At 42.9% G+C, this 17,361-nt stretch overlaps 1 protein-coding gene across 13 annotated transcripts in view; it reads right to left on the bottom strand.

Annotated features, from left to right (window-relative positions):
- DST (dystonin) overlaps positions 1 to 17,361 on the bottom strand; it is a 462,719-nt gene that overhangs the window by 217,573 nt on the left and 227,785 nt on the right. For all 13 annotated transcript variants that reach the window (XM_043542402.1, XM_043542401.1, XM_037894239.2 and 10 more), the window contains one exon: positions 12,098 to 12,264. In XM_043542402.1, coding sequence (XP_043398337.1) covers positions 12,098 to 12,264 — 167 coding nt within the window. The remainder of the gene's footprint in view (positions 1 to 12,097; positions 12,265 to 17,361) is intronic.

The raw sequence follows: 17,361 nt of genomic DNA on the forward strand, positions 1-17,361 counted from the left end.
ACTGAAAAATTAGGGAATGCTAATGGTAAGGGTGTCCAAGTAAACTTAGCTTCACCCCCCTTATACATGTACATTTCAATATAAACCTTACTTATCTGATTATATAGTATTATTTGTTGCCATAAAGCACCTCTGTCTCATTCATTGTGTTGGGTAGATAATGCAGAGTAAATGAGATGTTTAATATTTATCCTCACTACTCAGTGTCTGAACTCTTGCTTCATTTACTACATAGTCCACCTCGTTCACTGTACACCATCTACCTTGTCCACTAAAGGGTGTTCAGAAATGCTGTTCATCGCACCAGTGTACATGCAGAGTAAGTCCATGGAAGTTTACCCTACATGCACAATTTGCCTCCCATTCAGGTACAGATCCTGAGGACACCTGTCTCATTCACTGCACCCTCCACATGGAATGATATAGGTATCCTATGAGAATAATAGAACATTATCACATAATTCAAAATAATGCCTATGCACCAGGAGCAAAACTGGTTTTAGAATTTTCAGAATTTAAGTGCTTCACAATGCAATTTTAATGGACTTTTAATGGAGGCGTTTTGTTGTTGGTATTCAATTTCCCAGGTTTTGTTTGTTTTTTAAAGAAGTTCCTTAATGGGGAATGTCAAATATAAAGGGAAGGGTAAACACCTTTAAAATCCCTCCTGGCCAGAGGAAAAACCCTTTCACCTGTAAAGGGTTAAGAAGCTAGGAGAACCTCGCTGGCACCTGACCAAAATGACCAATGAGGAGACAAGATACTTTCAAAAGCTGGGGGGAAGGAGAAACAAAGCCTCTCTCTCTCTGTCTGTGTGATGCTTTTGCAGGGAACAGAACAGGAATGGAGTCTTAGAACTTAGTAAGTAATCTAGCTAGGTATGTGTTAGATTATGATTTCTTTAAATGGCTGAGAAAATAAGCTGTGTTGGAGGAAATGGATATTCCTGTTTTTGTGTCTTTTTGTAACTTAAGGTTTTGCCTAGAGGGATTCGCTATGTTTTGCATCTAATTACCCTGTAAGGTATTTACCATCCTGATTTTACAGAGGTGATTCTTTTTACTTTTTCTTCTATTAAAATTCTTCTTTTAAGAAACTGAATGCTTTTTCATTGTTCTTAAGATCCAAGGGTTTGGGTCTGTGGTCACCTATGCAAATTGGTGAGGATTTTTATCAAACCTTCCCCAGGAAAGGGGGTATAAGATTTGGGAGGATTTTGGGGGGGAAGGACGTTTCCAAACAGACTTGTTCCCAGTAACTGGTGTTAGATGTTTGGTGGTGGCAGCGAAAGTCCAAGGGCAAAAGGTAAAATAGTTTGTACCTTGGGGAAGTTTTAACCTAAGCTGGTAAAAGTAAGCTTAGGAGGTTTTCATGCAGGTCCCCACATCTGTACCCTCGAGTTCAGAGTGGGGAAGGAACCTTGACATGGAGGCAGAGCGGTGGGATTAACTTGAGATCATTTTGAGATCAATTTGAGATTTTTTTAAACCAGAAGCACAGATTGGAAAAGGAAATATTTTTTTTTCCCTTTGGGCTGCTGAAAAGCAAGTTTTTGGTTGAAAGCAGTTAGAGGGTTTTCTTCTCTGCTTTGGGGCCAGAGCAGAGACAAAAGGGAATTGTCTTTTGTGAGCTGGAGTTTTCTCTACCTAAAGGCAGGGTAGTTAACCTCCTGCAGGGAAATTCACAAGTCTTCATAGACCTGAAGTTGTTTTTTACCTAAGAGCAACTAGAGGGGTTTTCTGTCTATTTGCCTGGAGACAAAGGTGTTAGTTGTTTTGTTTTTTGTTTTTGGGGGGGGGGGTTAAGGATTTTGATCTTTTGAACAAAAAGACACAAAAACAGGAATATCCATTCCCTCCAACACAGCTTATTTTCTCAGCCATTTAAAGAAATCAGAATCTAACGCATCTCTAGCTAGATTACTTACTAAGTTCTAAGACTCCATTCCTGTTCTGTCCCCGGCAAAAGCATTGCACAGACAGAGAGAGAGGCTTTGTTTCTCCCTCCCCCCAGCTTTTGAAAGTATCTTGTCTCCTCATTGGTCATTTTGGTCAGGTGTCAGCGAGGTTCTCCTAGCTTCTTAACCCTTTACAGGGGAAAGGGTTTTTTCTCTGGCCAGGAGGGATTTTAAAGGTGTTTACCCTTCATATTTATGACAGGGAACTATTTGCTAGACAGCTCTAGAACACTCTTACAAGATCCACGTATCATAAAGAACAGTTACTTACCCTACAAACACTGTGGTTCTTGCAGAAGTCAGTGTGGATCTCCCATAGGTGTGCATGCACCTCAGACACATGAGATTTGGGGGTGGGGGCTGAATAGCAGCATCTGAAGGGATTGAACATGTGCCCTGTGGTTCCATGTGCTTTCGTTCAAGGGCATAAAGGGTAGGGTGGCCAGACCCACTCCCTTCAGTTCCCTTGCAATTCAAATTGCTGAGGATTCCTAAAAAGCAGGGGAGGGCAGCTCATGGGATCCATACTGACTGTGACATCTCGAAGAACCACAGTTACTGTAGGGTTAGTAATTCTTCTCTCTTCTCCAAGTATGTGTCAGTCTGGCTCTCTGTGAAGGTGACTGCCAAGCAGCATCCTCTCTGGATGGTGGGATGGAGGAGCATCAACTGTATCAGTCAAACAGAGATTGAAATACCACTGTACCTGGCAGCAGACTTAGATGCCAGGTCGAAGGCATAACGATTAACAAAGGTCAGTAGGTTGCTCCAAATCACTGCTTTACCCAACTCCGATAGTGTCACATTCCAGAAGGATGCTGACGATGCTACTTGTGCCCTGATGGAATGCATTTTGACGTTTGGAGGGAGGGGCTCACCAGCCAGTTAATAACTGGGGGAGACCCAGAATGTAATCCATTTAGAGATTCTCTGTGACAAGATGGCTTCGTCTTTCAACAAGTTGGATATAGTCATAAAGAACCAGGGAGACAATTTGAAAGGTTTAGTCTTGTCATTGTAATAGAACAAGGCTCTGGAAACATACAAAGTATGTAGCTTCTTCTCTCCTAGCAACAAATGCAGGTTTGAGAAGAAGACTGGAAGGCTAATTGTTTAATTTAGGTGAAACTCTGACACCAATATTCAGAGATGAATTTAGGATGTGTTCTCAGAACTCCCTTATTACTATGAAAGGACATGTAAAGTGGTCCAATCATAAGGGCTTACAGCTCACTGACGCTCTGTGTGCAGAGATCTTGAGGAAGGGAGACCTCTGTCCCTCCCTGGCTCTGCAGGAAAGAGCTAAAGGTAGAGAAGCGCTGTATATGATATTGCTGCATGAGATTGTATTGGTGTTGGTGATGTTAATGTAAACAAAATCACAGGAAGTTGTCACTCCACAGAGTCCAGGGACAGGGATGGAGTGCGCCCCATTAAACTAATAAACCTGCATAATATGTGACTTGGGAGCTCATTATTTTAAAATCCTTATTGTAGGTTTAAAATCAGAAAGAATGTTCAAAGTATTTTGAAACCCTATATTTTAACCAAATCAAGAGAAACTAGTCATAAAAATTTTCCAAGTACTAGTCCAAGTAAAAATAAATACTCTAGTATTTTAGAGGCAGCATACAATCCAACGGCTGGAAGCTGAAGTTAGACAAATTCAGACTGGAAATAAGGTGTAAATTTTTAACAGTGAGAATTCTCCATCACTGACAACTTTTAAATCAAGACTGGATGTTTTTCTAAAAGACCTGTTCCAGGAATAATTTTGGGGAAATTCTGTGGCCCGTGTTATATAGGAAATCAAACTGGATGACCACAGTGATCCCTTCTGGCCTGGGAATTTATGAATAAGTTTTGTTTTGTACTTAGGTATTACAATGATGGGTGCTAAGGACAATACTATCGATAGACTTACAGACAATACTGACATGAACATTCAGTCTTACACATTACAATAATATTCTTAACTCTGAGCCACAAGATATAGGAACAAAGAAACTGTCATAACACATCAAACCAGTGAAGCATCTAGTCCAGTGCTGCATCTCTGAAATGGAGTAGTACCTGAGATCTTAGTAGAACGGGGTGGGCAAACTATGGCCCGCGGGCCAGATCCGGCTCCTCAGGGCTTTGGGTCCGGCCGACGGGATAGCCCCGCATGGTGCTGCAGGCCCTGCGCCGCTCTCAGAAGCGGCCGGCACCATGTCCCTTGGGCCGCGGGGAGGGGCAGAGGGCTCCCTGCATTGCCCTTGCCTCCAGGCACCGCCCCCTGCAGCTCCCATTGGCCAGGAACGGGGAACTGTGGCCAATGGGAGCTTCGGAGCAGGTACCTGGAGACGTGGCAAGGGCAGCGCGCGGAGCCCTGTGCCCCCTCCTCCCCCAGGGGCCGCACAGGGACGTGGTTCCAGCCGCTTCCCACAGTGACACAGCATGGGGCCAGGGCAGACAGGCAGGGAGCCTGCCCTGGCTGCGGTACAAGCCGCTGCCACCCCGGAGCCCGAACCCCTCCTGCACCCCATCCCCCAGCTCCCTGCCCTAAGCCCCCTGCCTGCACCTCGCACCCCTCCTGCACCCCAACTCCCTGCCCTGAGCACCCTGTCACACCCACATCCGTCCTGCATCCCAACCCCCTGCCCTAAGCTCCCTTCCGCAGTCGGCACCCCTCCTGCACCCCTGCCCTGAGCCCCCTCCTGCACTCCGCACCCCTCCTGCACCCCGCACCCCTCCTGCACCCCAACCCCCTTCCCTGAGCCCCCTCATACACCCCACACCCTTCCTCTGCCCTAATCTCTTGACCTGAGCCCGTTCCTGCACCCCCTCCCACACCCCGCACTCCCTCCCACACCCCAACCCCCTGCCCCGGCCCTGCATACAATTTCCCCACCCAGATGTGGCCCTTGGCCCAAAAAGTTTGCCCATCCCTGTTGTAGAAGGTACAGTAAACCTCGTAATGGACCTGCTCATTTGGGAAGCGTCTTCCTAACCTTAGGCAGTGAGTGGTTGGGTTATGCCATAAAGCATGAGGGTTCACAGCCCATGGCCTTTGTTTTTGGTACATAATATAGCCGTGGATTTTATCTTTGTCCATATAAAGTCTAATTCTTTTCTGAATCCTACTAAACCCTTGGCCTCACTGAGACCTTGAGCCAGTATATTCCACAGGTTCACTGTGTGTTTGTGTAAAGGTTTTTCCTTTTGTCAGTTGTCTTCCTTTGTATTGTAAAAAGAAAAAAGCCTTCCTACAAACATCCATGCTTTCATTACTTCATTTACCTCTATCACGTTCTCTCTTATTCATCTCTTCCTTAAACTAAATAGTCCTAATCTTTTCAGAGTCTCCTCATATGGAAGTCTTATGCTTCTACATATTTCTTATGTACATCTTTGGATGTCCCCTGCCTCTTGGTATCGTTTCTGAGATGCGGTGATCAGATCACAGTATAGCAGGTGATGATGCACGATCCATTCACATAATGCCCATCCAGTATTTTCAGAAATATTTCCTGTCCTATTCTTTAGACATCCTCACACTTTGTTTACTGTTAAGACTATCAGTGGGCATAGAAGTGATGCTTTCACTGTGCTAAACACAAGGGCACTTGGGTCTTTTTCCAAACTGGCTACAATTAATTTAGAGCCCAGCAATATACATGACCTGTTCAGATTACACTTTCTGTTCTGCATTTCTCTACATTTACCAGAACAGTATTTCAGAAACCAGTGTGATATCAGGAGTTCCACCTTTGTTAGCAACCCAAACATTTAAGAGTGAATAACCATAACAGTTAGACATAGACACAGCAGTATTGGTTAAATATGGAAGTCGCAACATTATCAACTTAACCATCAAGTGGCAGCCTTGTTAAAGCTGCAGCTATCTTCCAAAATACAGAAATCTAAGTTAAAACAAAATAGCTTAAATGCTGAGCTATATCATATTTACTCAGGTAATACATTAAAAGTAAGAATGTTTGCCCACTTAAATATTTTTAAAATCTTTCTTAAAACTCTTTTTCTTTTCCCAAACTGCACAATATTAATTGTCAGGCCTTTAATTCCATCTGAGCTATGAAGGGTAATTGTAAAAAAAAAAAGTCTGAGAATACAAAATGAACTAAAAAATTGAGATTTTCTTTTTGTTAAAAAGAAGGTAACAATAAATTATGAGTTAGAAAATGGCAAGCAGAAACTAGAAGATACAAATAATCTTTTTTTTATTTTAAACTTAACCCCCAAGCATTTTGAGGCTTGACACTATGTAATATTTAGTTTCTTTTCAAATCATCCCCTCAAGCTGCTCAGCATGTTATTGCACATTCTGGCACCACTCTTTGTACCTTCAAGGAACGCATTCGTGTCAGTGCCTGATCACCTGCAACATGTTTTAACATTACTGTGGTGCCGTGTGCACTGTTGTCCTGTAGCTTAGCTTGTAACAACACTTGCCTGGCAAGCTTCTGCTTTATAGAGTTGAAAATGCTTGCTATAGAACAAGGCTTGAATTTAGAAGATTCAGCCTATTAAATGCTTTATCCCACTTTGAAATCAGCAGCAAACTGGTTTTGAAAGAATACACAGAAATATTTCAAAACAAAGTCATATGACACATGTAAACTGATTCCACCCTTTCTATCCAGCATTTGTTCTTTGTAATGTCTTACTCCTACTTCCTTTCTGAAGACGTTCACAGCTGCAGCTTGTATTACTCTGTTCCCTGTGTGAACTACTCAGTGTAAATAAGTTTCTCCTAAATACCTTCTGTGTATGGTCCTTTGTTGGCTTCAGTTCCTTTTATTTTGTGATAGCCACTTTCCCTATGCCCACCAAAATTTTATATGCCCTACTTATGAACCTTGCTAAGGGCTTATTAATATCTTTCCATTCTCTTCAATGGCCTTTGATCAGACCCTAACGCTTCTTTCCTAATTTTATATAAACCTATTTTTATTAACTCCTCCTTATAGATGCAATCCCTGGAGCTCTTCTCATTCTTTTTCCCTCTTCAGTAGCATTTCCAATCCTTCAAGATCCTTCCTGTAATGTCATGCCAAGAATTGTGCACATTAGCCCAGGTGTAGTCTCCTAAACCCTTTGTGTAGCACCACAGTGATCTTCTTTCCTGCATGGTCTATTTCCTTGTTTATAAATCCCAGGGTTCTGTTTGCTTTTCTAGTTGCCACCAGACAGTGAGTTGATTAATTTATGTTTAACCAGACTCTCTTCCTAACCAGTGTCTTTTCATTTCATATGGTGGGTAAAATTCATCCCTGAGCTGTGGGAAAGCACAAGGCCCATGCATCACTTCAGTCTCACATAAGCCTTCAAAACGTAGCTTACATGGTACATAGGTCTGGCACTGGCCTCCTGCATAGGGATGAATTTCACCTAAATGCTTCATAGGGCTTTAAACTGATCCTCAGCACCTCTGGGTGAGTTTCATGTGTTTGTGTATATATATGAGCATTGTACATATTTGACTGTGTCTCTCTATACTCTTTATCTCACTTTTGTTCTTAAACTGTAGGATTTTCAGGTTAGGGACCGTGTCTGTGTCTTCCTATGTATTTGTACAGCACCTAGCACAAAGGGGCCACAATGGTAACAGAAGTTTCCAGGCGCTCATGCAGGATAAATCTTCAATAAAATTATGATTATGTACATATAGTTCCGTTGGATATTTCTTTAAATTTTTACCATTCAGTGTTACTTTTGTAACTGAAATTTAGCTTTGATTTTAGACATATACATTTATTAGCCATACTGTAAATCCATAATTTATTCTATTAGCCCTTGTGTGACAGAACACATCTTGAAATGGAACAAGTATAATCCCGCCTTTTTATAGACAATATACTCAAGCAAATAACACACATCTTCAACCAAAAACTTAAAAACAAAAAGTCCAATTATAAAATTGTACAGGACACTGAAATATCCCAGAGCTTTATGGGAAACAATAAGTGAATTTTACAAAAGTACCAGATTACACCTTCATGTAAATTTGGGGAGGTTCAAATAAAAAATAACTACAAAGGAGCTGTATTTTAAAAAGTATGCCCAGCTAATAAACACTGCAAAGTTCAATGTTAAACTAATCAATGGTCTAATTTGGGAGATATTTGATATGTCTATTTTTAAAAAAATCATAGAGTACTACTTACAAAAACAAGGCCCAAATCCTGCAACAGCATCCATGTAGGTGGCTCCTTATACTCATACGTATCCCTAATTCTAATAATTCTAATTCTTTATTAATTCTAATAAAACTTAGCTATAACTCTAAAGTAACAAGACAATTTTTGACCTTCAGTTTCCACTAAGACTATATGGAGATTTACATCAAAGATTTGTTCCACTATATTTAGGAGGCAAAGAAGACACCCTGGCGCCCTTCACAGAGGCAGTAAACAGACAGCACTTTTACTTCATGAAAGGGGGGTCTCCACCAGGCTTGGCTGCAAATGCAGAAAAGAACTTTGGGGAGAAAAACTTCTTTAGCCAAGAGAGTAACTCCTTAATAAACTTTAGTCTCTAGAAAGCCTGTTATGATTTTGTTTTATATGTAATCATTTGTTTCCAATACTTTTACTCATCATTACTTGAATCTCTATTTCTTTGATTATAAACTTAGAGCTGATCCACAGCAGGCAGAGACAAGACTGCTGAATATTAAGGGCAGATGATGGTGAGATGCCTCACAACCCTGGGTACCCTTGAGGAGCATCATACCTGGTTCCTCCTCCACCACATTCCTGATAGTAAACCTGAGCCAGTGCCTGGAAAAAATGCAAGTAAGCTGTACCAGGAAAAAGACTGGCATAGCTCGCTTTTCCCATGGAGCATAGGAGCAGAAGGGACCTGAATCACAATTTGGTCTCTGCCCTACTCCTGTTGCAGCACAGCTATGTACTGCACCCTACTCGGCCTGCATTGCAATGTCTTAGAAATCACTGCTTGGCCTCTCTGTTGGCAACGCCTAACTTTCAGCTGGCAGCCACTCTATTACTGAGTTTCAACAGACTTCCCTGAAATTGTGTATTTAGAAGCTCCAGTATATATTTGGGAAAAACGTTCCTCTCCTGTGAATAATAACACAGAATGACATTATAGGATATTTATTTTAATGCTTTAACATACAGAGCGAAAGAGGTGCGGAGCTCATTGAAGTCATTGGCAAAAATCCCATTGGCTTCAGCGGGAGCAGGAATAGGTCCCACAAGTGTAACAACCCTCTTAGCAACAAAATTAGTGCCATAAACACTCCTGGGAAGGGCGTGTATACGGGTAGACACAGTATGTGTGAATATAGGAGGAGCATAGCATAAAGGGAAAATAGCTGAAAAAGGACAGTGCAATAAAACTCTGCATATGTCCAAGGACTCCAAAATGGAGTAATTTGCTTTATGTAATATATGTGTGACAAAGGCCCTTGTTCCCCCATTCCCAACTGAAACCCTGTGACTAAAGGAAAATGCTGACCCTGGAGCCAGAGGCAGCCCTCCACCAAAATAGGAAAAAGTTGCTTTACCACTGCAATGTATGTTTCAAGTTTTTAACCATTTATTAATCAAACCGTATCACAGCTATTAATTAATAAGCTGTGGAGGCTGAAATGTTGTTCAATAGCACTGGTGATGTGAGACTTGGAAGAAGATCCTGGAAGTATTTTCCATTTTACAAAATTTGCTGTTCTGTTTCTTTAAACTCCTCCCTTTCAGCCCTATTTCATTCCTCTCCCACTCGTTGGGTCTTCCAGTATCTCTGAGATTTTTTTGTTCTTTTCTCATACACGCTCAGGCCATGCATGTTGTTCTTACTGCTCTATCCTGCCTGATTCATTTGCTCTAAAAGTCATTCAGGGCAGCTTTTTTACGGTTATTTCCCTCTACCTTTCCAATGTTACTAAAAGAAATAGAGAGAAATGCATGATTCATGCAGTTCCTTCTGACTATCTGACTATCTTGATTATCCTTGACTATTGTCAAGTGGAGTGCCCCAGGGGTCGGTCCTGGGGCTGGTTTTGTTCAATATCTTCATAAATGATCTGGAGGATGGTGTGGATTGCACTCTCAGCAAATTTGCAGATGATACTAAACTGGGAGGAGTGGTAGATACGCTGGAGGGGAGGGATAGGATACAGAGGGACCTAGACAAATTGGAGGATTGGGCCAAAAGAAATCTGATGAGGTTCAATAAGGATAAGTGCAGGGTCCTGCACTTAGGATGGAAGAATCCAATGCACCGCTACAGACTAGGGACCGAATGGCTAGGCAGCAGTCCTGCGGAAAAGGACCTAGGGGTGACAGTGGACGAGAAGCTGGATATGACTCAGCAGTGTGCCCTTGTTGCCAAGAAGGCCAATGGCATTTTGGGATGTATAAGTAGGGGCATAGCGAGCAGATCGAGGGACGTGATCGTTCCCCTCTATTCGACATTGGTGAGGCCTCATCTGGAGTACTGTGTCCCGTTTTGGGCCCCACACTACAAGAAGGATGTGGATAAACTGGAGAGAGTCCAGCGAAGGGCAACAAAAATGATTAGGGGTCTAGAGCACATGACTTATGAGGAGAGGCTGAGGGAGCTGGGATTGTTTAGTCTGCAGAAGAGAAGAATGAGGGGGGACTTGATAGCTGCTTTCAACTACCTGAAAGGGGGTTCCAAAGAGGATGGCTCTAGACTGTTCTCAATGGTAGCACATGACAGAACGAGGAGTAATGGTCTCAAGTTGCAATGGGGGAGGTTTAGATTGGATATTAGGAAAAACTTTTTCACTAAGAGGGTGGTGAAACACTGGAATGCGTTACCTAGGGAGGTGGTAGAATCTCCTTCCTTAGAGGTTTTTAAGGTCAGGCTTGACAAAGCCCTGGCTGGGATGATTTAACTGGGACTTGGTCCTGCTTTGAGCAGGGGGTTGGACTAGATGACCTTCTGGGGTCCCTTCCAACCCTGATATTCTATGATTCTATGATTCTACTTGAATGGAAGTAACACTCAGAAAATAACTCTGTCCATAGCCCTTTTAAAACTATTTCCTGGCTGAGTGACATCTAGTCAGTACAAAATCCCCCTGAATTAGATTATGTGTCTCAGACCTTGTCTACACTACGGGGGGAGACTGACCTAAGTTACACAACTTCAGCTACGTGAATAACATAGCTGAAGTTGACGTACTTAGATCTACTTACCGTGGGGTCCACACTATGCTATGTCGACGAGAGATACTCTCCCGTCAACTCCCCTTGCACTTCTCATTCAGGTGGAAGTACAGTACAGAAGTCAACAGGAGAGCGATCTACATTCGATTTAGCGGGTCTTCACTAGATCCGCTAAATCAATCACTGATGCATCAATCGCCGCACGTCGATCCCCCGGTAAATGCAGACAAGCCCTCTGCTTGGGAGTCTTATGAACAAGGAAGTTATGAACAGATGTGAATGCTTAACACCACACGACCTGTCACACATTGCTAAATGGAGGGGAAACCTGGCTAGATGGGAGATGGTGGCCTCAGAGGTTTCTTATATGGCAAAAGGGGCCCCTGGGATGATGAAGGTTGAGAACGAATGCATTATGGGCTATATGGGCATTCTTTTGAGTATATTTGGTGGGGTCTCATGGTATATTTTCAGGTAGGCTGGTTGGAATTAAGACTGCTCTGAGAAAGATGTGTCTCTTGGCTACAGAAGGGAGGGATTTCCCAAGAGAACTCATAGTTAGGGCTTGTCTACACTACCAAGCGGGGTCGATCTAAGATACGCAGCTTTGGTCGATGTACTTAGATCTACTTACCACAGCGTCTTCACTGCGGTAAGTCGACAGCTGACGCTCTCCTGTCGACTCCACTTGCACTTCTCATTCTGGTGGAGTAACGGAGTCGACAGGAGAGCACTCAGCAGTCAATTTATCACGTCTATACTAGACACAATAAATCGACCCCCGCTGGATCAATCGAAGCCTGCTGATCCGGCGGATAGCGTAGACAAGCCCTTAGTCTCCACATCTGTAGTATTACCGCAAGACAAAAACCACAGAGCCCATTTTCTGCTGGATGGCCTCTTCATGTATATTAAAATGCCCAAATAAATATTTCCAGGTGTGTAAAGATGAAAACAAAGTAAACTGTGCAATTACCTGTATTTATGAATGATGGCGTTAAATAATTTTCCATCTCGCCAGCAGGTAGTGAAATTTTCACAACGGATTCCAGAATAACCCTCAGTTGTCTGCTGTGTCCACAGGAGTAGCCTCTCTTTAGCAGACATATCCTCTGACTGTCCAGTAACATGGATGTCAGATATCTAAAACATAATGAATATAAATATAATAAATCCATTTATTAAGGACTAAAAAAAGATTGAAAATATTACAGAAGAAACTCTCAACCGTTCCTTATTATGGATATTTCTACTGTGCATCTTTGGGTCAGGAGAAGGGTACAAAATGTATACCACACTTTTATTTCAGTTAAAATTGTTATGTATCTTTGCTGTCTTCATTATGAAATATACAATTATTAGACTCACAATCTTCTAAACTACTAAATCATCAATATCTGAATTTCTTTTGACAATATAATATCCTTGTTTTGAACTTTTATTAGAAATTGTTATATAAGACAAATTATCCCAAAACAATATTAATTTTGACATTATATAGGTAACATGAACAATATTTAATAGCTCTGTTATAAACAGAGCTGGAATTATAGCCTCTAATGTCCAGGGCTATATATCACTTCAAGACAACAATCCAAACAGATTGAAACCTAACAGTAAGGTTCAAAGTGTAAAATTCTCTACTCTAATAAGCACTTTGGATCTGTTATCCTTACTCTGAATCCAAAGTGCATACATTCCCCTTTTACATTGCCCACTGATATATAGTAACTAACTGTTCTGTATGTGAGATATGTGCAATATGGAATATAAATGTGTATAATACACAGTAGTATATCGATCAGAGAGTGTGGATCAGAGAATTTTTCCCCAAATCTGGGAGATTTGTTTTTGTACTATCTGAAAATAATTAGTTTAGGGATGGCTTTTGACAGGCAGCACCAAAACCACACAAAAAACCCCCCAAACCTGTGCTTTTTACATTTAAAAAAATATTTTGTACTACAAAAATCTTTTCATGCTGAAATTTTAAAAATTGGTTTAATTAGTCTCTAATGGAGCCTAACCCCTGTGCAAAGAAAATGATCAGTGCATAAATACACAAGAAGGTCATGAAAATAATTAATTTCTTTTCTCCCACGAGGAAAAGTAGCTAGTGAAGCACAGCACCCAAGAGACATCTCCCCAGTCTGCATATGGAACATGTGTATAGCAAAACTGCAGGATGGATCAGAGAGGATAAAAGCCTATATATAGGATATTGTATACAGTACTGTATACTTTGTCACTTCTGAACTTTGATTTTATGTTAATCTTGCTAATATAATAACATCTTGATATTATTAAGAATATTCCAATCATATGAAAAGAAACAACATATTCTGGTGCTCAAATACCATGGTTGTAGCCACCATAAAAGAACCTAAATACAGTGGATTTGGATGTTATACCAAATGAACTCCATTCATTTTCACCAATGGCCTTCAGGGCATGGTTGTGGGAAAGTCCACCCTAAGAGGGGAGCAGAAGTCATACACAACACTATGATGGAGAGCCGAACGACAGAATCAGTTTGGGGAGGAAGGGAGGAAAAGGAAGAGGCTTAGCCATGGAGATGCACAAAGGCCTGGTCTACATGAAAAAGTTAGGTTGACCCAGCTACGTGGCTATGGAGTGTGAAAAATCCACACTCTTGAGCAACATACGCGAAGCTGACCTAACCCACAGTGGAGACAGTGCTAGGTCAATGGAAGAATTATTCCCTCAACCTAGCTGCTGCCTCTCAAGGAGGTGGAGTACCTACCTATCCTGCTGGCATAGGTAGCATCTACACTGAAGTGCTACAGCAGCACAGCTGCAGCACTGTAGCTGGGCCACTGTAGCATTTCAAGTGTAGACAAGCCCTAATTCAAACACATCTATTCAAGTGCAACCCAGGGAGTTGCATTAATGGAGTCAGACTAGGTGATCACACTGGTTTCTTCTAAATTCAAGGATGTGTCCTGGATAGCTAGCCTCTGCCAAGAGGGCATCTATGGAACCTGCTGCAAACTGAAATTTTCTTCTTTCAGTGGAACCACAGCGGTGGTAGAAACAAGTATGTGGCTTTCCCACAAACATTACTAAATTAACACATAACAATGGATGTACCAAGCGCTTGGAGCTAGGCTGATGGGAGGGGAAGGGGCATTTAATCAGAATGTGATATTAATGATGAAGTTAGTGAAGAGTGGGTCCCACAATGTATTGTTTGATTTTTTGTTTTACACACTCTTTACTTTAAGTGCAAGATGTGAATTTACAAGTATTGATTTAAACATTAAATTATAGGTTCATTTAGTTCCAGTAAAAACTTAATTTAGATTATTCCCTAATCAAAGTATCCACCAAATTGCACTGTGTAGCCAGCTGGTCAGATAAATATAAAAGATCATCACAATGATACTATTTTACTTTATGTAAGCGACAGATACAGGTACCAGTACTAAAAAGCAAACAGTACTTCTGTGCAAAGCCAGTGCTCGGCATAAGCAGACTAAGTGAAAGGGGGAAAAGGCTTCAGCTGTTCCCCGCTACCAGAGCCTTCCACTACAGTGAGGAAAGACTCCGGCAGTGGGAAAGGCAGCTGGGAAAGGCTGAGCCTTTGCTCTGGCAGAAGGAGGCAGCAGGGACTCCCCATCTATCAATCACCCTGATATCTGCTGGGAGAGCAATACTGCGGTGCACAGGCAATCCAGGAAGTTTTTTGAAAATGTAGGGGACAATTTCCTGGTGCAAGTGCTGGAGGAACCAACTGGGGCAGAGCTCTTCTTGACCTGCTGCTCACAAACTGGAAAGAATTAGTAGGGGAAGCAAAAGTGGATGGGAACCTGGGAGGCAGTGACCATGAGATGGTCGAGTTCAGGATCCTGACATAAGGAAGAAAGGAAAGCAGCAGAATACGGACCCTGGACTTCAGAAAAGCAGACTTTGACTCCCTCCGGGAACTGATGGGCAGGATCCCCTGGGAGAATAACAGAAGGGGGAAAGGAGTCCAGGAGAGCTGGCTGTATTTTAAAGAATCCTTATTGAGGTTACAGGGACAAACCATCCCGATGTGTAGAAAGAATAGTAAATATGACAGGTGACCAGATTGGCTTAACAGTGAAATCCTTGCTGATCTTAAACACAAAAAAGAAGCTTACAGGAAGTGGAAGATTGGACAAATGACCAGGAATGAGTATAAAAATATTGCTCGGGCGTGCAGGAGTGAAATCAGGAAGGCCAAATCACACCTAGAGTTGCAGCTAGCAAGAGATGTTAAGAGTAACAAGAAGGGTTTCTTCAGGTATGTTAGTAACAAGAAGAAAGTCAAGGGAAGTGTGGGCCCCTTCCTGAATGAGGGAGGCAACCTAGTGACAGAGGATGTGGAAAAAGCTAATGTACTCAATGCTTTTTTTGCCTCTGTCTTCACGAACAAGGTCAGCTCCCAGACTACTGCACTGGGCAGCACAGCATGGGGAGGAGGTGACCAGCCCTCTGTGGAGAAAGAAGTGGTTCGGGACTATTTAGAAAAGCTGGACAAGCACAAGTCCATGGGGCTGTATGAGCTGCATCCGAGAGTGCTAAAGGAGTTGGCGGATGTGATTGCAGAGCCATTGGCCATTATCTTTGAAAACTCATGGCAATCAGGGGAAGTCCCGGACGACTGGAAAAAGGCTAATGTAGTGTCCATCTTTAAAAAAGGGAAGAAGGAGGATCCTGGGAACTACAGGCCAGTCAGCCTCACCTCAGTCCCTGGAAAAATCATGAAGCAGGTCCTCAACGAATCAATTCTGAAGCACTTAGGGGAGAGGAAAGTGATCAGGAACAGTCAGCATGGATTCACCAAGGGAAAGTCATGCCTGACTAATCTAATTGCCTTCTATGATGAGATAACTGGTTCTGTGGATGAAGGGAAAGCAGTGGACGTATTGTTCCTTGACTTTAGCAAAGCTTTTGACACGGTCTCCCACAGTATTCTTGCCAGCAAGTTAAAGAAGTATGGGCTGGATGAATGGACGAGAAGGTGGATAGAAAGCTGGCTAGATTGTCGGGCTCAACGGGTAGTGATCAACGGCTCCATGTCTAGTTGGCATCCGGTATCAAGGGTCGGTCCTGGGGCTGGTTTTGTTCGATATCTTCAAAAACGATCTGGAGGATGGTGTGGATTGCACCCACAGCAAGTTTGCAAGTGACACTAAACTGGGAGGAGAGGTAGATACGCTGGAGGGTAGGGATAGGATACAGAGGGACCTAGACAAATTGGAGGATTGGGCCAAAAGAAATCTGATGAGGGTCAACAAGGACAAGTGCAGAGTCCTGCACTTAGGACGGAAGAATCCAATGCACCGCTATAGACTAGGGACCGAATGGCTCGGCAGCAGTTCTGCAGAAAAGGACCTAGGGGTTACAGTGGACGAGAAGCTGGATATCAGTCAACAGTGTGCCCTTTTGCCAAGAAGGCCAATGGCATTTTGGGATGTATAAGTAGGGGCATTGCCAGCAGATTGAGGGACGTGATCGTTCCCCTCTATTCGACACTGGTGAGGCCTCATCTGGAGTACTGTGTCCAGTTTTGGGCCCCACACTACAAGAAGGATGTGGAAAAACTGGAAAACGTCCAGCGGAGGGCAACAAAAATGATTAGGGGACTGGAACACATGACTTATGAGGAGAGGCTGAGGGAACTGGGGATGTTTAGTCTACGGAAGAGAAGAATGAGTGGGGATTTGATAGCTGCTTTCAACTACCTGAAAGGGGGTTCTAAAGAGGATGGCTCTAGACTGTTCTCAGTGGTAGCAGATGACAGAACAAGGAGTAATGGTCTCAAGCTGCAGTGGGGGAGATTTAGACTGGATATTAGGAAAAACTTTTTCACTAGGAGGGTGGTGAAACACTGGAATGCGTTACCTAGGGAGGTGGTGGAATCTCCTTCCTTAGAAGTTTTTAAGGTCAGGCTTGACAAAGCCCTGGCTGGGATGATTTAATTGGGGATCGGTCCTGCTTTGAGCAGGGGGTTGGACTAGATGACCTCCCGAGGTCCCTTCCAACCCTGATATTCTATGATTCTATGATCTACTGGTGGGAAAACTGGTGAGCTTCCCCGCTGCCCACATCCCCCACTTCCAAAGCCTCTCCCTGGGGAGAGGGAAGGCTCCAGCAGCAGAGAGATGACAGTCTTTCCCCACTACCCTCTGCTGCCAGAGCCTTTTCCTGTAGAGGGGAAAGGCTCCAGCTGTGGGACACTATACACTGCTA

Source organism: Chelonia mydas, chromosome 3 (genome assembly GCF_015237465.2).
Source record: "Chelonia mydas isolate rCheMyd1 chromosome 3, rCheMyd1.pri.v2, whole genome shotgun sequence".
Lineage (NCBI taxonomy): Eukaryota > Metazoa > Chordata > Testudines > Cheloniidae > Chelonia > Chelonia mydas.